Source organism: Heptranchias perlo, chromosome 13 (genome assembly GCF_035084215.1).
Source record: "Heptranchias perlo isolate sHepPer1 chromosome 13, sHepPer1.hap1, whole genome shotgun sequence".
NCBI classification, from domain to species: Eukaryota; Metazoa; Chordata; class Chondrichthyes; order Hexanchiformes; family Hexanchidae; genus Heptranchias; species Heptranchias perlo.
In genome coordinates this window covers 45,789,897-45,814,652 of record NC_090337.1, presented here as the reverse complement: position 1 = coordinate 45,814,652, position 24,756 = coordinate 45,789,897, and the positions used below count along the sequence as shown (strand labels likewise).

The window sequence follows — 24,756 nt, the reverse complement described above, 5'->3', positions numbered from 1 at the left end:
AATTGTCATCTTCATTTATAGAATAAATTGTATATACATGATACATCAATTGTACATCACTTTCAGTTCTGGACTACCAGTATCGAATTCAAGAGCTATCATGGTAATCACATATTTTCCAAACTAATCTGGTTCGTCTCTTATTGTGAAATTGCTATAAAATTAGTAAATTTGAAGAGAGTCTCACCACAAGGAACCCCTTTAAAAAAAAAAGTTAAAAATAATTAAAATTATTTTTCTGATATCTTATCAAATCAATTGTTTTTTTGTTTAAGCAGTGAGTGCTGATGACATAATTAAGGTAACGACTTGGACAAGTTGTTGAGTCCAACTGTCGAGGCGAACTGAATTAACAGAAATCACTAACTGAAGGTACTTCAACTGTGTAGATCAACTGACATTAATGTAACTGTCAACATCAGCAAATCCTCCATGCAATCCAATCTTCCAATGCCAAACAAAAATCCAAACTTGACAAACACACACAAAAAAATTCGAAACAGGTTGCAAGTTCATCATAATTCTTTAAAACAATGTCCGTAGAGCCCCTCTCTTTAATCCCTAAAGGGTGCAGTGACTATAGTATGTATATACATCATGGAGATTACTCAAACTGGCAAAAGATACATTTTGCTAAAATGCTTATTTTACAAAAAAATAATTATGTATTATTTCTGCAACTCCGGGTTTACATTAGATTTAAATTATTCATTTAGTAAGAATGATTTACAATTTAAAGATAATAATTTCAGGAATTCTGCACACCCAATGCCCACCGGACTTCAGCTTCTATTTCGACAGGACAAATCCTTATAATCAGTGCAAGTGAAATGTTAACAGAATTAATAAAAAAAAGTCACATAGACTTTCTTCCTTTAAAAGACGACAAAACATTTGTATTTTATTATTCCATAATTTTGACTCTTGCAAGTATTTCGACTTAATAACAAAATGAAAGTTCAGTTTGCAAGGCTAAAATAAAATTTCACAAATAGCTGTCATCTGTTTATCTAAATAAAAAATTCTTCTTCCTCTGTACCACTTTCGTAGAACAGTTGGGGGACTTCAAGTGACTTTGGACAAAAACGTGCATCCTTCGCCTCATCATTAGCGGTCTGACACTTTCTGCTCAAAATACTGTTATTCTCAAAGGACATTCCACCTTTTAGTCCAGCACTTACTGTTGGTTTTAATGCATGGCTTTTTGTACTTGAATTAGGAAGGCTGCTCTTTAAACCTGTTGAAAACCTGTCTAATGAACAGAGACCATCATCAGTAAACGAGTATGACTTTGTAACTATGAATCCAGTGTCAACATCAGTTTCTGCATTTTGTATTCCAGTGCTGGTTTCGTGATCAAAGTTTCGGAGCTTTGAAGATGTGTTGTTGTAATAGTCTGCCAGATCACAGCGAGACAATGTTGCTGGACTGCTGCGCTGCGATGAGTAACAGGAGCTACTTCTGGGCGTGCTGCACAAACTCTCGGAGGTGTTGCTTTCATTTCTGTCCAGCATTCCATGCAAACTGTTCCTTTGTTTGCCTTTGACACGCCTCCTCTCTTGTTCATCTGCTGCCAAAGTGGAGAGCATTTTGTTCTTGTCATGAGGCATTTGGGTGTAGATCCACTTATCTGAAAGTGAATTTTGATTGCATGGCACTGAACTACACAAGTGATTGCTCAAACCACTACTGCCATGCACTTGAGAGGCAGAGCAACTTCTGTCCAAGTATCTAATGCTCCCTCTGACCTGTTGAGAGGTTTAAAGTCAGTAGGTTAGTATAAAGACACTTAAACAGCACAGGACATTAGTCAGCAACAAGCACTCCAAATAAAACAAGCTCATTTCACTTTCAGTGAGCCTCAGTTTAACACAAGAAGTAACCAAATAATAAAAGCACTACTTAAAAGATCAATACAACACTCTGTAACTTCCAATATATGTGAATTATCAGAAGGGAAGTTATCTGAGTTGGTGCTAAAACTGAAAGTAGAGAATTAAAGGAACGGTGTCATTCTGCAAAGCGACAGCAGGCAAACCACACTGGCTACAATTTAACCTGTTATCTACTGAAAGGAATTTGTTTTGTAATGCTTTATAAATGTTCTGTTTCCTTTCCAACAACTACTTTTGAAGCATTTGATGAAAGAGCCACATTCCACAGATTGGACTATTTTGAAAAAAATTCAATAATAGTCTTATTGAAAAGGTTACGAGAAGCTTGTATTCTTCTGAACATTTTGCAGAATACATGTTGGTTCACAAGCCCAAAAACTTCCTGGCAACAAACTCTTTCATGTTGTACTTATACTGTACTAAGTATAACAGAGATATTCCCTCAGTGGTAGTCTGAAATTCTACTCTATTTACATTAGCCACTGTGAACCCATATAATTAAACATGATCTGTACAACGTACTAAATAAATATTTAAATTAACACCACAGACTGATGGTCAGATATTGACAGGGTAATGTCAGCGCCTTAACACTAAAGCAACTGTCCGCCAATAGGAAATCAATTCCAGAGTGTTTACAATGATAAATAATTATGGACAGAACCTACAAGAAATTCATGTAAAGATAAATTGTTAACATACTTGCATGGGATTTCTTCTGACTAACAATCCAAAATAAGTTTACATTTATAGACAATGAGTGATATTGAAGCACAGAAGGCACTATGCCATTGAGTGGTCGGATCTGGGTCCTTATCAGTGACTCATATAGTGAATTCAACAATGGGAGACAAAGAGGGGACTGAGTGGATGTAAGGTGCTTTACTGATAAGGGTAAGGAGGAAACAAATGTCATGGCTCAGTCACCTGGTCAACTTCAGCCTACCTCTTACCCTAAGATGAGCATTGGAAGGTGGACACTTCCTGGCCTGGGAGGGTGCAAGGGACTCAAGACAGGTGAATACAATCATTTTTAAAGAGAGTTCTATTTTTAAATAGTAGTATTCAGCTATCCTCTTACTCCTGTCATATCTAGAATATTCAATTCTTCATGAGATTGAATAATCTTCTGTCAAAAACATGATAACAGTACCATGTGGAAACAACGCAAATCCCTTTATTACGGCTGTTAATATGGCACCTAAACTACAAATGACTTAATAAAAGTTGTGTCATGGACTTTTCAACTCCTTCTGCTTTTTGCTAAGCACATGTACCAGCAATGAAAGGGAAGGGGGTTTAAGTGCACACATGGGAAATGTTATGGTTTGGAGAGGTTTATCATTACATGAACCAGTGCTTGTTCCCGATGTATTTTTCCAATTGAAAACCACACAGGTGTATAAAGCATGAATTTTAATTTATAGTCACTGTGTTCATTTTGACACCATTCAGTAATACTGTACGAGTACAAGAAGCCTCACTGGCTCAATTACCTAGTGTTTGCATAATTACAGCAATCTTCTTTATAGGTAATCTAGTCTACTGACAGAAACACTCAGCACTTATTCAACATGCAGTACCTACTTGGAAAAGGATCTTGTTTCTATCATAGTCTTCAGTTTGCCATCTAGTATTGCTGATGGGGATGCATGGATTTGGAAGAAGTGGCACCAGCTCCCCAATTGCATGCACTCTGAACTGCAGCACAGTTGATTCTTTCAGATCAACAGGAACTCCAAGTGGCAACTGTTTTAAAGAAAGCTGGATACAAAAGCTCTGGCTCGAGTACACTGTGAAACAGCAGAAGTCAGTTTTCTGCACAGCAGCTTTCTTCTGCAAAATTAACTCATAGAGTTTGACAGCATCTTCAAAATTTTCATGGCTGCAGCACACAGTGACTCGCAGGATCTCATTCCCATAATGCACTTGTCTTACAGCCCAGATGGGCATGTTGGCATCCAAATAATAGAAGTCCTGACAACAAATCATATAAGGAAGGATTTTCCCACCAACACTTTCACTGTGATGATAATGCCATGGTGGGCCCTGGAAAAAGTCATGAACTTGTAAAATTCGTTCTTCACCAAAGTCTTCATGCAGGAACAGAATAACAGAGAGAGATGGATAGCCAGAGTTTTTTCTGTGCTGTGTCTCACAACGTTTGATTGGGGTTGCCCGCTCAGAAACATGAAACAACTGAATATCTGGACTTAGCCAGTGCAATAGGCAGTCTAAGGTTTGCTGTAATTCTTGAGATTCACCAGGGTTTGCAAGAAGATGCACAGTCATCTGGAATGGGTCCTGACTCTCTTCCTGCACAAATTCACCTTAAAAATAGAACAAATGGTATTGATGCAACAATAAAAAAACACTTAAAAGATGGTAATGCAAACCACTGAAAACAGTTGATAATTCCACAGTAGTTAACCATGTCAAATATCTAAGATACCATATACTGTAAAATACCAAACCCTATGGAGAATTAATTACAGATGTCAATACCTTCAATATGTGCGCACATAACATTTCAATTAAAAATAAAATGTAAGAAAGGTAACATGTACCTTGATATTGGCAGTCTATGTGGAAGAACATATGCACACAAGACATTCTTTGTAAATTTTGTCAGCGGTGAAATGGGTGATAATCTTCAGTGGTTTGGTCAAAACTGCAGGTAGGAGCACTGACAAGTTGAACTTTTGCTTGTTCAGATATTGTGACTAGAATTATGCTCTGCACAAAAGTCTAGGCATGAGTGTGAAAAAATGTATTTTAATTTGAGTGTAGCAGAGCACAAAACTTAAATACCCATAATAGAGCTTCTGCCAAGACCAAGAAAAAGTTATTAAAATGATGTTCCATTGAATTAAATTCCATCATGGTCAAGGCAGGATTCTGCTATCTGTTGCTCTCCAGGGGGAAACCCGCCACTTGCTTAAAAAAATTGTTGAAAATGGAACATCACATAAAATAACAATGTATTTCAAGGATGAATCAGATCATTAGTCTAACCATTCAATTTTTTGAGATTTATATCAATCGATGTTGCTCCCTTGCAACATCTCTGAGCCTGTTATCCTCCTATACACATTATTCTATATAAAAATTTGTTTAGTTCCAGAACGGCCAGTTATGGAAGTTCAGTTAAAGTCCAGTGAAGTATTTTGAAAACTAGCCATCCTTGAATCTTTTCATAAACATTGTTATAGTGAAGATAATAATGGATTTCTAGACTGTCACCATGTCCGATATTCCAATAATACTCATGTTTACTCACACATCAATTTTAACCTTGCAAGTTTTTTCATTAAAATCCCTGTAATGCTTGTTTTTAAAATATGAAGTACAAGGAAAACAAGGGGTAGGTGGGAAGATGAAAAAAGGTTATTGAATTTCATGGACATTCAGCAGGAGGCCATTGTTTGACTGTGCCCAGCAGGTCATCGCCCACATTTTAAACATTCCTACCTTATGATTGGGGAATGCAGAAATCATTTGGTACAGGGCTAATCTGGAGCCAATTAAACTTCAGAACTAAAAGTTTGAATTTGTTTATGGAGAGGGCCAACTTTAAATTTAGGCTGCCAAAAGTAATTAAATATTTGACTCAATCTTTTGGACAGATCATTATTGTGCACGCACAAAGGATTCCAGGAGATTAGCTTTCCTTGAGTGTAAAACAGATGAATAACCAGACAAGCAAAATCTACTTTAATGAAGTCAGATTTGGAATAAATATTTATTCCCAGCTGTGCCTGCATTTGACCTGGAAAAAAGGGGGGCAGAAAAGAAGGAGTCAACCCAATTTCTATTCAGGAAAAGAATTTTATGACTTTTCTAGAATTTGACATTATTGCAAAACTCTACTACTCAGCAACATAAAAGTAATATCAGATTCTGCGGTTTGTAAAGTAACATAAACTAGAACACTTTATTGGTAGAGGGTTGCTAATATAGCATTTTAATTTACCCTGCATTAAACATAATTGCTGATGGGTTTTTTTGGGGTGGGGGGGGGAAGGGGAGAAGAGGAGAGTTGTGGTCTTATATTAAATATATGAAGTGTCCAGAAGTGTGACAAACAATTTTGATGATTTTCCCATAGCATAATGCAGAAATGCTTCTTAGATTGTGAGCTCTAAGTCATAGACAAAACTAAAGCTCTATTTTATAATTGGGAAACAATTAAATAAAATAAAAATTAGTCCTATGGCAGAATTATTGCAGTATTAACAGGCTACATGTGCAAAAATACTTTAGTTTTCTAATTGAGAGATTACTTTTGTTGTGGTGAGCTTTTAAACATTCTTTTTACATACATGCTTCAAAAATATTCATAGACTATATTTTTCAAATGGTTACTCAAGGAAAAGGCCTTAATTAAAAATGTAGAGCCATATCAATAAGTTTCCCTTTAATACAAATGGTCATATGTAAAATTACACACACCCCCAAGTGAAAACACTGCCTGAATACAAACATTTTTATGTAGCACATTTCCTCAAGAAACAGTTCTTTCTGAAAGGTTTGGCACTGCCAATCTTTGATATGTAAGTGAGGTTAATCATTTCTGAAGTTGAGCCAATGCCTTCTCTGCTGCTGCCTGCTGATAAGGAGTTTGGAAATAGTTACTGTATTACAACAGTAGTAATCAGGAAATCCTGGTTGATTGCAAGCTCAAAGTAAATTTCCAAAATAATTCAAATTTAAGTGTTTTTAAGGGGAAAAAAAGCTGTTTACTATAAAAGTTTAAAAGCTGGCCCAACAAAAAAAATGCCTTCTTCGAATGACCTTTGCAATTTTCTGTCTAGAATTCCCCTCAAGGCTGTTGGTATGATAAAACAAATAAAACACCAATATACAAACTATATTAAAATATAAACTGACTATTTCTTTGGAATAAGCAGGTCAACTTCCCAATTAGTCGAAAAAAAAGTTTCTCATTTAAATATAAATCGAGATAACTTTCAGGGATCATGCGTGGCTCAGGTTAGACTACTTGATTCTAAGTGTGAAATCTGAAAGGAATTGCTGGATCATGACATGATGTGGAGATGCCGGTGATGGACTGGGGTTGACAATTGTAAACAATTTTACAACACCAAGTTATAGTCCAGCAATTTTATTTTAAATTCACAAGCTTTCGGAGATTTTCTCCTTCCTCAGGCAAATGTTTCAAGATCTCCTTGAAGCCTACGCATTTATACATATTGAACAATAATACATGGTGTTTACAGACTGCCCCTGCAACTGCCCGTTGCCAAGGCAATCACCGTGTTCAGACAGAGAGGTGTTACCTGCAGAACCTCCGAATACACATTCAACAAAAAAACAAACAGGGAAAAAAAACAGAGAAAAAAAAACAGAGAGAGGCAGAAACATCCGGAAGGCAGAGAGAGCCAGCAAATGACCCATTATATTAAAAACAGATAACATTTGTTCGCTGGTGGGGTAACGTGTAGCGTGACATGAACCCAAGATCCCGGTTGAGGCCGTCCTCATGGGTGCGGAACTTGGCTATCAATTTCTGCTCGACGATTTTGCGTTGTCGTGTGTCTCGAAGGCCGCCTTGGAGTACGCTTACCCGAAGGTCGGTGGATGAATGTCCATGACTGCTGAAGTGTTCCCCGACTGGGAGGGAACCATCAAACCAGCGGACAAAGGAGGAGCCATAGTCATACAGAACAGAACAGACTATTGCAAAGAAGCATACCGACAACTGGACAACCAGGAACACTACAGACGGTTACCCGCAGATCCGACCAAAGAACACACCCACCAGCTCAACAAACTGATCAAGACCTTCGATCCAGACCTTCAAAGCATCCCACGCATTCTCATCCCACGTAATCCCCGCGTGGGAGACTTCTACTGCCTCCCAAAGATACACAAAGCCAACACACCCGGACGTCCCATCGTATCAGGCAACGGAACCCTGTGTGAGAACCTCTCTGGATACATCGAGGGCATCCTGAAACCCATCGTACAGGGAACCCCCAGCTTCTGTCGTGACACTACAGACTTCCTACAAAAACTCAGTACCCACGGACCAGTTGAACCAGGAACACTTCTCACCACGATGGACGTCTCGGCACTATACACCAGTATCCCCCACGATGACGGCATCGCTGCGACAGCATCAATACTCAACACCAACAACAGCCAATCTCCGGAAGCCATCCTACAACTCATCCGCTTCATCCTGGATCACAATGTCTTCACCTTCGATAACCAGTTCTTTACCCAAACACACGGAACAGCCATGGGGACCAAATTCGCACCCCAATACGCCAACATTTTCATGCACAAGTTCGAGCAGGACTTCTTCACTGCACAAGACCTCCAACCAACACTATACACCAGATACATCGACAATATTTTCTTTCTATGGACCCACGGCAAGGAATCACTAAAGAGACTACACGATAACATCAACAAGTTCCATCCCACCATCAAGCTCACCATGGACTACTCCTCAGAATCAGTTTCTTTCTTGGACACACGAATCTCCATCAAAGACGGGCACCTCAGCACCTCACTCTACCGCAAGCCCACGGACAACCTCACGATGCTCCACTTTTCCAGCTTCCACCCTAACCACGTCAAAGAGGCCATCCCCTATGGACAGGCCCTGCGAATACACAGGGTCTGCTCAGACGAGGAGGAACGCGATGGACACCTACAGACGCTGAAAGACGCCCTCGTAAGAACGGGATATGACGCTCGACTCATCGATCGACAGTTCCGACGGGCCACAGCAAAAAATCGCATAGACCTCCTCAGGAGACTAACACGGGACGCAACCAACAGAGTACCCTTTGTCGTCCAGTACTTCCCCGGAGCGGAGAAACTACGCCATGTTCTCCGCAGCCTTCAACATGTCATCAATGAGGACAAACACCTCGCTATGGCCATCCCCACACCTCCACTACTCGCCTTTAAACAGCCACCCAACCTCAAACAGACCATCGTTCGCAGCAAACTACCTAGCTTTCAAGAGAACAGCGTCCACGACGCCACACAACCCTGCCACGGTAACCTCTGCAAGACATGCCAGATCATCGACACAGATACCACCATCACACGAGATGACACCACCCACCAGGTGCATGGTTCATACTCCTGTGACTCAGCCAACGTTGTCTACCTCATACGTTGCAGGAAAGGATGCCCCAGAGCATGGTACATTGGCGAGACCATGCAGACGCTGCGACAACGGATGAACGGACACCGCGCAACAATCGCCAAACAGGAGGGTTCCCTCCCAGTCGGGGAACACTTCAGCAGTCATGGACATTCATCCACCGACCTTCGGGTAAGCGTTCTCCAAGGCGGCCTTCGAGACACACGACAACGCAAAATCGTCGAGCAGAAATTGATAGCCAAGTTCCGCACCCATGAGGACGGCCTCAACCGGGATCTTGGGTTCATGTCACGCTACACGTTACCCCACCAGCGAACAAATGTTATCTGTTTTTAATATAATGGGTCATTTGCTGGCTCTCTCTGCCTTCCGGATGTTTCTGCCTCTCTCTGTGTTTTTTTTTCTCTGTTTTTTTTCCCTGTTTGTTTTTTTGTTGAATGTGTATTCGGAGGTTCTGCAGGTAACACCTCTCTGTCTGAACACGGTGATTGCCTTGGCAACGGGCAGTTGCAGGGGCAGTCTGTAAACACCATGTATTATTGTTCAATATGTATAAATGCGTAGGCTTCAAGGAGATCTTGAAACATTTGCCTGAGGAAGGAGAAAATCTCCGAAAGCTTGTGAATTTAAAATAAAATTGCTGGACTATAACTTGGTGTTGTAAAATTGTTTACAATGGATCATGACAGACCACAGTGGATGCCAGCATGCAGCACTTGGCTCTATACGTTGAGAGGCATGAAACTTCCTCTACACAGACGCTAGGGACTCTGACAGTCTGAAGATACAAAGCTGGAGTCTGTGTCTTTGATTTCCTGGAGGAACAAGACTGTATCATGATCCTTAATGTGGTAGGTCTAGAATATCCAAAACAGATCTTCTACCAAGAGGAAGATATGACCGACTTCCAGCCTGTAGGTGCATTGGAGTGAAGTAGGTAAAGTATTTTCAGCTCTCACTCCTTAAGCCTGTTTGGATATTATGTACCCAGCCTCCATTTGTCCTCATCTTAATCAGTTGGAGGGCATCCCAATTAACATAAGAACACAAGAAATAGGAGCAGGAGTAATCCAATCGGCCCCTCGAGCCTGCTCCGCCATTCAATAAGATCATGGCTGATCTGATCCGAACCTCAAATCTAAATTCATGTCCAATTTCCTGCCCGCTCCCCGTAACCCCTAATTCCCTTTACTTCCAGGAAACTGACTATTTCTGTTTTAAATTTATTTAATGATGTAGCTTCCACAGCTTCCTGGGGCAGCAAATTCCACAGACCTACTACCCTCTGAGTGAAGAAGTTTCTCCTCATCTCAGTTTTGAAAGAGCAGCCCCTTATTCTAAGATTATGCCCCCTAGTTCTAGTTTCACCCATCCTTGGGAACATCCTGACCGCATCCACCCGATCAAGCCCCTTCACAATCTTATATGTTTCAATAAGATCACCTCTCATTCTTCTGAACTCCAATGAGTAGAGTCCCAATCTACTCAACCTCTCCTCATATGTCCACCCCCTCATCCCTGGGATTAACCGAGTGAACCTTCTCTGTACTGCCTCGAGAGCAAGTATGTCTTTTCTTAAGTATGGACACCAAAACTGTATGCAGTATTCCAGGTGCGGTCTCACCAATACCTTATATAACTGCAGCAATACCTCCCTGTTTTTATATTCTATCCCCCTAGCAATAAAAGCCAACATTCCGTTGGCCTTCTTGATCACCTGCTGCACCTGCATACTAACTTTTTGATTTTCTTGCACTCGGACCCCCAGATCCCTTTGTGCTGCAGTACTTTCCAGTTTCTCGCCATTAAGATAATAACCTGCTCTCTGATTTTTCCTGCCAAAGTGCATAACCTCACATTTTCCAATATTGTATTGCATCTGCCAAATCTCCGCCCACTCACCCAGCCTGTCTATATCCCCTTGTAGGTTTTTTATGTCCTCCTCACTCTCTACTTTCCCTCCCATCTTTGTATCATCTGCAAACTTTGATATGTTACACTCGGTCCCCTCCTCCAAATCGTTAATATAGATTGTAAAGAGTTGGGGACCCAGCACCGACCCCTGCGGAACACCACTGGCTACTGGTTGCCAGTCCGAGAATGAACCATTTATCCCAACTCTCTGCTTCCTGTTCGATAACCAATCCTCCACCCATGCCAGAATATTACCCCCAATCCAGTGATTCTTTATCTTGAGCAATAATCTTTTATGTGGCACCTTGTCGAATGCCTTCTGGAAGTCTAAATACACTACGTCCACTGGTTCCCCTTTATCCACCCTGTACGTTATGTCCTCAAAGAACTCAAGCAAATTTGTCAGACATGACTTCCCCTTCGTAAAGCCATGCTGACTTTGTCCTATTAAATTATGCTTATCCAAATGTTCCGCTACTGTCTCCTTAATAATATACTCCAAAATTTTACCCACCACAGATGTTCGGCTAACTGGTCTATAATTTCCAGCCTTCTGCCTACTACCCTTTTTAAATAAGGGTGTTACATTAGCAGTTTTCCAATCTGCCGGGACCTTTGCCGAGTCCAGAGAATTTTGGAAAATTATTACCAAAGCATCCACAATCCCTACTGCCACTTCCCTCAAGACCCTAGGATGTAAGCCATCAGGTCCAGGGGATTTATCCGCCTTGAGTCCCATTAATTTACTGAGTACCAATTCCTTAGTGATTTTAATCGTATTTAGCTCCTCCCCACCTCGAGCCCCCTGTTTGTCCAGTGTTGGGATATTCTTAGTGTCCTCTACCGTAAAGACGGAAAGAAAATATTTGTTCAGCATTTTTGCCATCTACATGTTTCCCACCATTAATTTCCCGGTCTCGTCCTCTAAGGGACCTACGTTTGCCTTAGCCACCTTTTTTCTTTTTATATAACTGTAGAATCTCTTGCTATCTGTTTTTATATTTTTTGCTAATTTATTTTCATAATCTATCTTCCCTTTCTTAATCAATCCTTTAGTTACTTTTTGCTGTCTTTTGAAGACTTCCCAACATTCTATCCTCCCACTAAGTTTGGCTACCTTATATTGTCCTTGTTTTTAGTCGGATACTATCCTTAATTTCTTTACTTAGCCACGGATGGCTGTCATTTCTTTTACACCCTTTTTTCCTCTGTGGAATATATTTATTTTGAAAGTTGTAAAATAACTCCCTAAATGAACACCACTGCTCATGTACCGTCTTACCCTTTAATCTATTTTCCCAGTCCACTTTAATCAATTCCGCTCTCATACCATCATAGTCTCCTTTATTCAAGCTCTGTACGCTTGTTTGAGAACCAACCTTCTCACCCTCTAATTGGATATGGAATGTAACCATGTTATGGTCACTCATTCCAAGGGGATCCTTAACTAGGACATTATTAATTAATCCTGGCTCATTACACAGGACCAGGTCCAAGGTTGCTTGCCCCCTTGTAGGATCAGTTACATACTGCTCAAGAAATCCATCCCTAATACACTCAATAAACTCTTCCTCAAGGCTGCCCTGCCCAATTTGATTTGTCCAGTTAATATGATAGTTAAAATCCCCCATAATTCTCCTGCCTCTTATTTTTTTAAAACTAGTTGTAGCATATGCACTAGCAGTGTGCAATGTCAGATGGCTATGCCTGGTGGAAAGAGGTTTAGCTCACCAGGGACACAGATAGTAAAACTAAGTAAAAAAAAAGGGCCACTCCAACAACATCTGTAAACAACAGATACTTACTGTTGCTGCAAGCTTTGTTTGGAGACAATGAATGCTATAAAGCACTGAGTACTGAGATTATACTACTGCTAGTTTAAAAAATAGAGGCAGGAGAATTGCGATGCCCTCCATCTGTTGTGGCAACATACGCATGTCCTTTTTGAAACTATTTACGATGTCACTATACATTAAGCCAAAGCATATCGTCTTCTGAGATTTGGTGGAGTAGCTGGATTAAGGTTTAATACATCTCAGATAAATTAACATGTCTTAGAAATCTCCAAGACGTTTCTTGTACAGTATATTTTAAAAGAATATAACTGAAGTAGATACAAAGTATCCAGTTTCTTTTAAACAGACTAATTTTGTGTTGGATATCAGAAAGATTCTTGTCTGCCCCTCAATGAACCATTGTTCTGCCCTCTCAATGGATGTAAAAGGTCCCATGGTACCATTCGAAGAAGAGCGGGAGAGTTCTCCCAGTGTCCTGGCCAATATTCATCCCTCAACCAACACCTAAAACAGATGATCTGGTCATTTATTTCATTGCTGTTTGAGGGATCTTGCTGTGCGCAAATTGGCTGCTGCATTTCCTACATTACAACGGTGACTACAATTCAGGAATACTTTATTGGCGGTAAAGCGCCTTGGGATGTCATGAGGTCATGAAAGGCACCATATAAATGCAAGTCTTTATTGTTCAATTTGTGGTGCATTGTCTCCTTTTAAATGTTAAGCGTGTATGAATATTAAGTGATCGAAATAAATGAGGATCTAAGCCTTTTTTTAAATTGCTGGTGGAATGCTTTAAGTATTGACTTGAAAATATCCATAGTCTATTCTGTGTAGGCTAAAGTCTTGCTGGAAGGAGTGGGAGTCAGCATCAGCATGGTGTTATAAGCAAAATACAGCAAATTATATTTCCAAGAGATTCAGCAGCATGGTCTTGTTAGGTTGTGCGTTTGATCCATGATCATCTGTGCTTTTTTGACAAAAGGTAGTTCATCTTTTGCATTTCAAGCTTCTGAATCCTGGCATTTTTATATTATTTGAAGAGAGGCAGAAGTTGACAACTTTTTCTTAGAACTGGAAAAATAATTCTGTGATTGTAACATATTGGGGTGAAATCATACTGTGCAATATTAGCATGCAAATATATACAGCATTTCACCTCATTTATGCCTTATAAGTCGACAGCTTTTTTCTCTGATCGCAGCACTAATTAAATCAATTGTTTTTGCATTTGCGTTGTCAGATGGTGTAGCCAGGATTATAACTTCATGCAGGATGGAAAAGAGATTATACATCTACCATCTGTGAAGGTCTGTGTATAGCAACATAAATTATATGCCATCAGTTCATGCACAAAGAGCATGCGTGATTTTTGAGGATTATTATTTCTGGGATTTCTGCCAGTCTCTTTTTTAAAAAAAAATGATGCTCCTACTGTTCAATATATTCCTGTATCGCCAACCTCTAAGGTGTCTTCATGCAAATTATAATGCTCCTTCATTCTGATGAAAGCATAATTGATTCCATTATCATGTAGACTCATAATTGCAGGCTCAATTTTTTACTTCAGTATTAGACAGAGTCTCAGGCTGGTGTGGTTGTTTGATTTTCTTAACTTGTTTTTAGTGGTTTTGTTTAGACTGGAGAGGGGATGGGAGCTAAAGCCAGCTATGAGAAATGAAATGAGTCACTAGCATCATAGCAGCCAGGATGCAATGCCCAGAATATCTCCAAGTGGAAGGTTCAAACTTCTCAGCATTTTGTGAGCCAGAGAGATAAACTTAAAAATGTTGCTGAATTTCCAAGGGGCTACATTCATGTTGTCTTTGGAAAAGTGAGTACCTAGTAACTAACTTCAAGTCTGTTTCAGTGTATTTGTTTTCTTCAAAAGAAAAATGTTCCTATTTTATTACAAGAAGCAATAACTAGTTCACAGAATATTTTAACTATAAGAAAATCTTTTAGCATTGACAAAAGTAACGAACAATAATGTGAAAGCAAGGAGATAAGGTTCAATGACTTATAGCCCAAGGAAAAACCATTGTAACATCATAAGTGCTGCCATATAAAGTTACTTCATTGTTAAGGATAACATGTCCTATGTTATTTCTTTCCATTTTTTGGAGCTCCCCATGCCCAAAATGTGACCTGCTCTCAGCCCTCTATTATACCTCCCTGAAACCAGCTGCTAAGAAATATGCGAGTGTACGACTGAATGATTCTCCTTTATATTTTCCCTTCCTCCCTGCAGAGAGGTCTATTAAGCACTTGTCTATAGTGGCAAGGCTGAAATTGAAAGCTTGCCATATGGGGATCATGGTTGGCACAGTTCACTGTGGCTCCATCGCGCTAATGGTAATAGTACTTTCTGCTTTTTACTCCCTTTCGTCTTCTTTTATAAGCTAAACAGCTGCTGAGACACTTTTACATAGTTAAGGAATGTTACAGATAAACCTAACAGGATCCATTATCACTTACCCCTGTGGAAACAAAGTCAGTACCATGTATCTACATATATTGAGAGGAATTAAGTGACACTTGTAAAATTTAATAGAATGAATGATTACATTACTATTTTCTGTACAGTAGCTGGTACAACTGGCTAATAAGATTGTGCAATTGTATTTAAATAACAATTAGCAACTCATCTCTGGCCTCCATAGTCAGTACCCTCTCAATGGCTACTGCATACAGATTAACCAGCAGAGAACTTCTTTGCAAGCCTTTTGAACAGGATGAGTTGCTCAGCCCACCAGTGACCAGAAAGCATGCCTGCCCCTCAATGGCAAGACCATTTGTGCAATCCACAGCTCTTCAGTATTCTGAGGTTTTCCAAACATATTTCCAGTAAGTCAGTGCCACGTGTTGATTGTGGTTTTTAGTGCCATTGCTTAACTTCTTTTGAGCACGAATGCAAATTACTTTTGATTTTAGAAAAAAAACCTCAATACTGTATGACAGATTTGTGAAGAATCAAATAAAATTTCTGCAACCATATCATTCTAGTAAGGTCAGTGAAAAATAACCTAGGCCTCAAAAATTTAGTGTAGTGGATTTTTAGAGTTCTGCTACATTTCATGCTGAAGCTTTGGATGCTATTGAGTGGTCTGCAGGGAGAGCCAGGAATGTGGTTTAAGAGAACTATTGTTGCCAATGCAACCAAAATCAGAATGGGGATTCAGATGTGACTATGGTTTCCAATCCCGTGGAAGAAACAAAGCTCTAAAAGCTTAAGTACAGTACTAGAAATAACATATGGGAAGAAAAACCAGATACAAAGACACTTCAAACAAATGCTGTTTGGTTTGATGACGACAAAACCACTCCAAGATTTACAAGAGTAATCTAAATGCATTAAGTTACCAGCATAGTTCTGATAGAGTTTTTCAGGGTAAAATCTAGCGTCAGCTAGAGATGTAGTATGCTTGGAATTACTTAGAAAAACATCAATTGCTGGTTAATGCTCCGCAGACTTGCTTCCACCGTATTAAGTGTTTAAAAAAGTTAATTTATGCTGATCAATTTAATTTCAATAGGAAGCACACTCTTTCCTTGCTTGATCATTAGAAGGGAACATAATGGTGTTCTTGATGTTGGCACTTGATCTTCTATTTTGTTTATATTCAAACAGAAGTAGTTTTGTAACGCAAGCTGGCTCCCTTGGTGGCACATTTTCTCAATTTTTGCGCTGGGATGGATTCAGCAATAATGAGTGTCTTGATCTACCCTCATCTTTGAGGGATCAGACAATTCATGACCAGAATAAAAATAATCATCAAGATGCCAAATGCCACTGGCAGCAGCCATTTACCTTTGCTGCTAATTTCACTTCGCTTCTGGAGAGAAGCAGCAAAGTCCCCTGCTGACGAGGGTTTTAGTGCCTCCAAAGCACTACCACCAGGGTGCTTGAGCAAGGAAGGTGCCCTTAAATGCACCAGTAATGTAAACAAAGCATTAAGCAAATGGAACAGTGCTGCACTGAAATATCATGACACTGAGGACAAATACTACTGCGATTAGTTTGAAAAACCTGTTGTGCTATTAGTTTGCTACGTACTGCACTCTTTCACTTCATCAAAGCATCACATCTTCAATTTAAAAAGAGACACTAATGCTCGCAAAAAAATTACAAAAAGGACAGAAAGGGACGCTTCCATGCACACAAAAGTTTCTACAAATACATATATTTTTTCCACACTGCATCTTGCACAAAGATAGATTTACTCAAAGGCAGATTTACACTTTACGGTTATAGGCAATAAATAACACTTCCCCTCCCTTACTTTCAACAGCAGCAGTTTTGTCTTTCTCCCTTACTTTATCAAGGATCCAAGAATATGTTGAGATGGAATGGTCACAAATGTAATTCGTACTTACTACTTGAAGACATCCTGCTAGAATCAGATCTGTAAAGGAATGAAATGATACAAAATTAAGTACTATGTACTGCACAATCATCAAGAAAATAACACTGCATAAAATATTTTGTCACTGGAGGGAAAAAAGCAATGCTTTAACGAATTTAGTATACTGTGTTTCAAAGTTTTTGCCACATGCAAGGCTGAGGCCTGAAAGCTTTCAATACCATTCATTCAGTGGTTTGTGGGAGTCTCAGGAATGCGGTTCAAGATAGTTTTGGTTTCAGATGCAGAATACTTATCTCTGATATGCTTCATTTTCTATTATACTACCAATCTTATGACCACTTGCAATAAAGTTTTTTTTTCACACTATCTGTATTGTTATTACAGGATATAAAAGTTAACATAAAATTGCTGAATTTGCCACTTGTAAATGATATGTTGAATGTCATAACTTCCTCTTGGTACTGATCTGCATGGTTTGATATTGATCCATTACACATGTATTATTTTAAAAATGGCAAATTAGCACAAACGATGCTCAGAACATACAGGAAATTAAAATGAGAAAATAAAATTAAAATAGTAAAAATAGGAGATAAAGGCCTGTGGGGCGAGAATTCTTTTTAGGAATAAAGGAATGTGTAAGGAACCAGCAAAGACTGTTGCAATCCATCTGGCCAGTGCCTGTTTTTGTACTACAATACTTGTATATTACTGTATCTGAATCTGTGACTTGGAAATCAAACCAGATTTATATACTTTCTACAGTTAAGCAATAATCCTAAAAATACTTTTTCTTTAGTTCCTGTCACAGAAAAAGAAAACATACTCTAAGACATGTTAATTTAATTAATTATTGAAATTGCAAACTGTATTAGTGGCATGTCTTCCACATACAAATCCAACTTGATCATGATCCAACTTTGGATGGTGGTGTCAATATTAATAAGAATCACAATCCTATTTATACTACATAAGTGGTCTGAGAACTCAAGATATTTGCGACATCTCTGTTGGATTTGCACTCGAGATATTATAATAAGCATTAAATGTTTCTACAATTAGTAAGAGCCCATGGAAAAAGAGTCAATGATGAATGAAAAATTTCTCCAATTGTAAATAACCAATTGCAACCTCATCACTCCAAAGTTAAGTAGAGTTAGGACATTTTAAAAATAATGCTTTATCAGCCAAAATCCTATGGCAAGGTTAAAAGCAAAACCTACATACAATATTTAGTAATCCCTGTTGACTATTAGTCAGAATGCACGAAACAAAAAAAGCAAAGAGAAAAAAAAACTTGTATTTATATAGCACCTATCACAACATCAGGATGTCCCAAACCAATTACTTTGGCAGTGCAGTCATTGTTGTTTTAGACGCAAACATAGCAAGGTGATCAATCGCCAATTAACTTGTTTTGGTGATGTTTGCTGAGGGTGAAATAGTGGCCAGGACACAGGGAGAACTCCCCAGCTCTTCTTCAAATAGTACAATGTGGCTTTTTATGTCCACCTGAGTAAGCGGAGCAAGCTGTTTAACGTCTTATCTGAAAAACACCACCTATGACAATGCAGCACTCCCTCAGCACTGCATTGAAGTGTCAGCCTAGATTATGTGGTCAAGTCTCTGGAGTGGGGCTTGAACCTAAACCTTCTGATTCAGAGGCAAGACTGCTATCATTGTGCCAAGGCTGATATTTAATGATGAAATTTCATTAGGATTTGCACTCGAGATATTATAATAAGCATTAAATGTTTCTACAATTAGTAAGAGCCCATGGAAAAAGAGTCAATGATGATTTAAAGATCCATTTGCATTGCAGTTTCAGCTGGAAAGACACAGTGGGACTTCAAACAGGAAGGATGGCCTGCGAGGACAATGCACCAAAAATGATGCTAGAAAGGGTCCTGCAATAACCACAGAATTGATTGAAAAATCTTTTGCATGTTCTGGTAAAAGTCTGTACCATTAGCTCCATCTCATTGCCTTACCGTGTCATTTTGCTACCTTGCAATGTTTTAGAGTCATAGAGTCATAGAAGTTTACAACATGGAAACAGGCCCTTCGGCCCAACATGTCCATGTCGCCCAGTTTATACCACTAAGCTAGTCCCAATTGCCTGCACTGGGCCCATATCCCTCCATACCCATCTTACCCATGTAACTGTCCAAATGCTGTTTAAACGACAAAATTGTACCCGCCTCTACTACTGCCTCTGGCAGCTCGTTCCAGACACTCACCACCCTTTGAGTGAAAAAATTGCCCCTCTGGACCCTTTTGTATCTCTCCCCTCTCACCTTAAATCTATGTCCCCTCGTTATAGACTCCTCTACCTTTGGGAAAAGATTTTGACTATCTACCTTATCTATGCCCCTCATTATTTTATAGACTTCTATAAGATCACCCCTTAACCTCCTACTCTCCAGGGAAAAAAGTCCCAGTCTATCTAACCTCTCCCTATAAGTCAAACCATCAAGTCCCGGTAGCATCCTAGTAAATCTTTTCTGCACTCTTTCTAGTTTAATAATATCCTTTCTATGATAGGGTGACCAGAACTGTACACAGTATTCCAAGTGTGGCCTTACCAATGTCCTGTACAACTTCAACAAGACATCCCAACTCCTGTATTCAATGTTCTGACCAATGAAACCAAGCATGCCGAATGCCTTCTTCACCACCCTATCCACCTGTGACTCCACTTTCAAGGAGCTATGAACCTGTACTCCTAGATCTCTTTGTTCTATAACTCTCCCCAACGCCCTACCATTAACGGAGTAGGTCCTGGCCCGATTCGATCTCCCAAAATGCATCACCTCACATTTATCTAAATTAAACTCCATCTGCCATTCATCGGCCCACTGGCCCAATTTATCAAGATCTCGTTGCAATCCTAGATAACCTTCTTCACTGTCCACGATGCCGCCAATCTTGGTGTCATCTGCAAACTTACTAACCATGCCTCCTAAATTCTCATCCAAATCATTAATATAAATAACAAATAAAAGCGGACCCAGCACCGATACCTGAGGCACACCGCTGGTCACAGGCCTCCAGTTTGAAAAACAACCCTCTTCAACCACCCTCTGTCTTCTGTCGTCAAGCCAATTTTGTATCCAATTGACTACCTCACCTTGGATCCCGTGAGATTTAACCTTATGTAACAACCTACCATGCGGTACCTTGTCAAAGGCTTTGCTAAAGTCCATGTAGACCATGTCTACTGCACAGCCCTCATCTATCTTCTTGGTTACCCCTTCAAAAAACTCAATCAAATTCGTGAGACATAATTTTCCTCTCACAAAACCATGCTGACTGTTCCTAATCAGTCCCTGCCTCTCCAAATGCCTGTAGATCCTGTCCCTCAGAATACCTTCTAACAACTTACCCACTACAGATGTCAGGCTCACCGGTCTGTAGTTCCCAGGCTTTTCCCTGTCGCCCTTCTTAAACAAAGGCACAACATTTGCTCCCCTCCAATCTTCAGGCACCTCACCTGTAGCTGTCGATGATTCAAATATCTCTGCTAGGGGACCCGCAATTTCCTCCCTAACCTCCCATGACGTCCTGGGATACATTTCATCAGGTCCCGGAGATTTATCTACCTTGATGCGCGTTAAGACGTCCAGCACCTCCCTCTCTGTAATATGTACACTCCTCAAGACATCACTATTTATTTCCCCAAGTTCCATGCCTTTCTCAACCGTAAATACCGATGTGAAATATTCATTCAGGATCTCACCCATCTCTTGTGGTTCCGCACATAGATGACCTTGTTCATCCTTAAGAGGCCCTACTCTCTCCCTAGTTACTCTTTTGCCCTTTATGTATTTGTAGAAGCTCTTTGGATTTTGCTGATGAATTTTCTGGAAGGCAGAGTTGGGTGTTGGAGGGAGGAAGGAAAAGAGGGGATGGAGTTGGGGAACGAATTCATTTTTAAATTTAATCAGCTAGATATGGTTTGATGAGAGAAAATTTTAAAGAGAATGCATTTGCTTAAATATAGTTTTGCCGCACCTGATAAAATTTCTCTTTCTATTGAGTTAAACCAACATAAAGTTCTTCCTCAATTCTCTAAATCGGCAATTATGCATTAACATTTTAAGTTTGCTAACCCCTAGCCCTGTATTAAATCCTCACTACATTTGTATATCTAGTGCCAATGGATCACTCTGCTAAACAAGGGGACAATTAAAATTAATCTAATAAAGGAACCGAGAAAGATAGCAATATTTAAACATCTCACGCAAGCTGGATCATTTTATTTATTCTACCACTCCCCCTTCTGAAAATATTGAGTTTAAGTTTTAGAACAGCAGGAAGTGAAAGCTCCCTGTTTTAATTATTAACTTCACTTCTGCAAATGGCAAATTAATTCTTTGTAATCAATTTTTTAAAAAAAGATTTGTGTACAAAAGTAATTTCATACAAGAGCCTCCACATTATATGCAGTTCACCAGAAGCATAAAGGGAGGTTGGACAGGATTTTTTCTCGCAAAGGATTAGAATGTGATGAAACGCTCTACTGCAAGTGGTGACTGAGCTGAGTTGATCAGGGCATTTAAGATGCAATTAGATGAACATATTAAAAGGGTACAGGGAAAGAGCAAGCAAATGGAATTGGAGTACAAAGCACCAGTGGGAATTGCCATTGGCACAGGCAATAGAGGCTGAAAGCCACCTCCGGTGCCATTTAAAAAAAAAGACTATGTACTGAAACACTAATATAAATGGGATCGTCCATACAAAATATATTTGTGAAGATGTTAAAAAAAAAATCAGCATTAAATGTTTAGTTTTATATTTTTGTCAACAGGGAACTGTTTACTGTTTTGTAAAAACTCTAGGATTTGAGTTCCAGAGCTATGTTGAATTTGTCTGAAAGCATCTAGTTCTGTCGGACTAAACACTACAGTAGCTTAATCAGCAAACAGATGTTTTTAGGAAGAGATTAATTAATTGGTTATGGCTCCTTTTCAGACCTAGTTTTGTGGAAAATTAATCGTGTAAAGTACAAGTTCATGATCGGGTTGTACGCTTGATAGAAAATTATTTGAAAAGCACCATCAGGGTCACAAACTAAAATGCCGTTAGGTCAAATAATTTGTATACATTGGGAGTCTGAAAGGGAAACGTCCAATTCAGTACATTCCTAAAGAAAGCTGTTTATTTGATGCTTAATTGGAAGTAGCTTCGGCTACAAAAATAAACTTTGCATTCCTCATGTTTGAAGTTTGATACAAAAGGAGACAGAGAAATGCGCCAGCTCTATGTAGAGAAATTGAACTGAATGGTCGGTCTGGGGTTACCAGGGCAACTGCTGTTTACTCTGTGTTCTGAATTTTTATTTAAACCGCACGACTACTCATTATTTGCCAAAACAGCACAAACATAAGTTTTCTGGTTTCACAGTGCATCGTTTTAACCTAACATCATCTTAATATTGTGTACAGTGCTAATGCATTTCGTCTTCACAAACGCCCGGCAAATAACACATTCTCGTGGAGATCCCTTGATTATGTAAGACTCCTTATTGTTAATGTTCTCGCATTAGAAACCTGATCTGCTCCAACATGACTGCTAAGGAGTGACGCGCCTTATAAATTTCATTCTGGCTCAGACTGTGGCATCTCGACTTACTGACAATGAGCGGCGTCAAACCGCGATGATCTAATGCATGCCGAGATACACCATTCCCAAAGACAGACAAAAATACATAACGTCCGGGACAAAAGCGCAACGGCTTCCCATTAAGTAGTTTGTTGTAAATCCGTTTCTTCACAACGCTAATCGTTGAGAAAACTTCTTCCTTCAACCAGCAGCCTATCTACTGTACATTGTGTGAAGCTTCCTGTAGAAAGGAACTTTCTGTACATCAGCCTCACCCAGAAAGGGATCTTTCCTTCTGTGCACGAACACCATATAATTTACTCTGAATTTTCAAAGGGGCATTTCTTTTTATCTTCCCGGGATCGGGTTCACTTTACTGCAGCTTAAAGGTCCTATTAAGTGGAGCAAGCCTGCGGACAGCATCAGTTGAACAAGCAGCGTTGTAAGGGGCGCCCTGCCCTCTTCATTTTACTTAAATTCGAGTATAAAATCGGCGAACTCAGAGCCGATTAAAGTGAACAATTCCTACAACTATCTTGCCCTGACATGGCCAGCTGTATCTTTTTGCTGTTGTTACTTCCCCTCCCCCTCTGTCGTGCCCCGCCTGGAAACAGGGAAACAAGCCGCCCCTTTCAGACACAACGGGCCCAGGAAGAGGAGCCCAGAATGGCACTCACTCACCCTCCGGTCTCAGCTCCCGAATCTGCGCACTCCTCTGCAGCCCCGCTTCTGCTTCTCATCGTGTCTCTGCGCAGCATTTGTTACAGTGGCGGAGTGTGACGGTCACCGTCCCGGAGCTACAAGCTGCCCTTTCATTGTTTCCCCGCAGGTTGATAACAGTAACACCGCCCGCCCACTGACGTCACCACCCCTGATTGACAGGCGGCACTGCCTTTGATGTGGAATTCTAATTGAAGTCATATGCTTTCCTGGTGCTTATCGAGCAGCTAGGAAAAATAAGGTTTACATTTTAATCGCAAATAGTAGGGGCGGGCGGGGGAAGGGAAAGAAAAAAAAAGAAATTAATTTTTCCACAGTAACCATACTGGAAATAAGATAAACTCATCGCTGCAGGATGTAATGGCCCAATAATTGGATTGCGGACAGGCAAACATTAACTGTAGAAGCTTTACAGGTACACGGAGCTACAGCACTCAAAGATCCATCAATCTTAGAAATTTGATACATAAGCTATGCAGGTCCATAATAGTGCAGGGTAGTTTAGCTGGTTTATGAAAGCCGATGGTGTAGTCCTGCCACGGATGGTTAAGATTCTTCCTATTCAGCTATACCTAATCATGCAAGTCAACGCTATAACACCTGGTCCCAGCTGAGCAAGCAGGGGGAACTCATCAGTGCTCTGTGATAGGAACTACCCAAGAGTAATCTTCACCCATGTCTTGGTGCCACCTTATGTCTACGCTCTCACCTTTGTCTAGTGAAGTATGGGCCTGTGTGAATTTCGCACCGGCTTTGATTGGAAATTATTTAGCGGTTATGGTTTCCACGCAAGTCAGATACCCAGCTAACCAAAAAGAATAGCAATGTGTGCATGTAGGAACAGCATTGGTTATTTCAAGCTTATGTACCTGAGAATGGTCAATTTACTGAGGTACCAGAAGACGCGCCTGAGGTAGAACCATAACACAACAAAATTACCATTTCGAAGAGGAGAGAAAATGGAGGATCAGACAGAAATGAAAATGAAAAGCAAACTTTATCAATTGTCCATAGCAGGGAAAAGGGAGCTTCTCGACCGTAGATGCATATTCCTTCAGGAAACAGGAGCCAAACTGGCATATCCATGGTATAGTCCACACAACTATTTGCACAAATTGGCTGAATTCAGTTTTGCCTCAGTGATATTAGCAACACAGTCTGCTCTTCAAAGAAGCCTTTTATGCAACAATTTTCAGGTATATACTGAAATGTAAGGAAAGGTAGACAGACATCAACTTGGTTCATAAAAGGCAACACTGCCAAATCACTGGTTTAGAAAATCAATTTCAATGCTGCCTACAATGTTCAAT

General features: G+C 39.9%; 1 protein-coding gene across 4 annotated transcripts; it reads right to left on the bottom strand.

Moving 5' to 3' along the window:
- On the bottom strand, positions 1–23,546 carry LOC137331548 (protein FAM124B). Of its 4 annotated transcripts, none has more exons than XM_067995406.1 (4): positions 23,408–23,546; positions 17,130–17,158; positions 3,483–4,225; positions 1–1,748 (listed from the first exon to the last, which is right to left on the bottom strand). In XM_067995406.1, the coding sequence occupies exons 1-4, from the start codon at positions 23,482–23,484 to the stop codon at positions 1,011–1,013; spliced, it is 1,587 nt and encodes a 528-aa protein (XP_067851507.1). In that variant the 5' UTR covers positions 23,485–23,546; the 3' UTR covers positions 1–1,010. The 4 variants fall into 4 exon arrangements, with proteins under 4 accessions (XP_067851507.1, XP_067851508.1, XP_067851509.1 ...); XM_067995407.1 differs by lacking the exon at positions 23,408–23,546 and adding an exon at positions 23,002–23,151 and having other exon boundaries at positions 17,126–17,158; XM_067995408.1 differs by lacking the exon at positions 23,408–23,546 and adding an exon at positions 23,002–23,063.
- Between the last annotated feature and the right edge of the window lie 1,210 nt (positions 23,547–24,756).

Excerpts from the sequence above, each read along its gene's own strand:
- LOC137331548 (XM_067995406.1), bottom strand. The coding sequence starts at position 23,484 with ATGCTGCGCAGAGACACGATGAGAAGCAGAAGCGGGGCTGCAGAGGAG. Across the intron at positions 4,226-17,129 it reads TAGCAGGATGTCTTCAAGTA|GTGAATTTGTGCAGGAAGAG; the intron begins GTAAGTACGAAT and ends TCTATTTTTAAG. Across the intron at positions 1,749-3,482 it reads GAAACAAGATCCTTTTCCAA|GTCAGAGGGAGCATTAGATA; the intron begins GTAGGTACTGCA and ends ACCTCTCAACAG.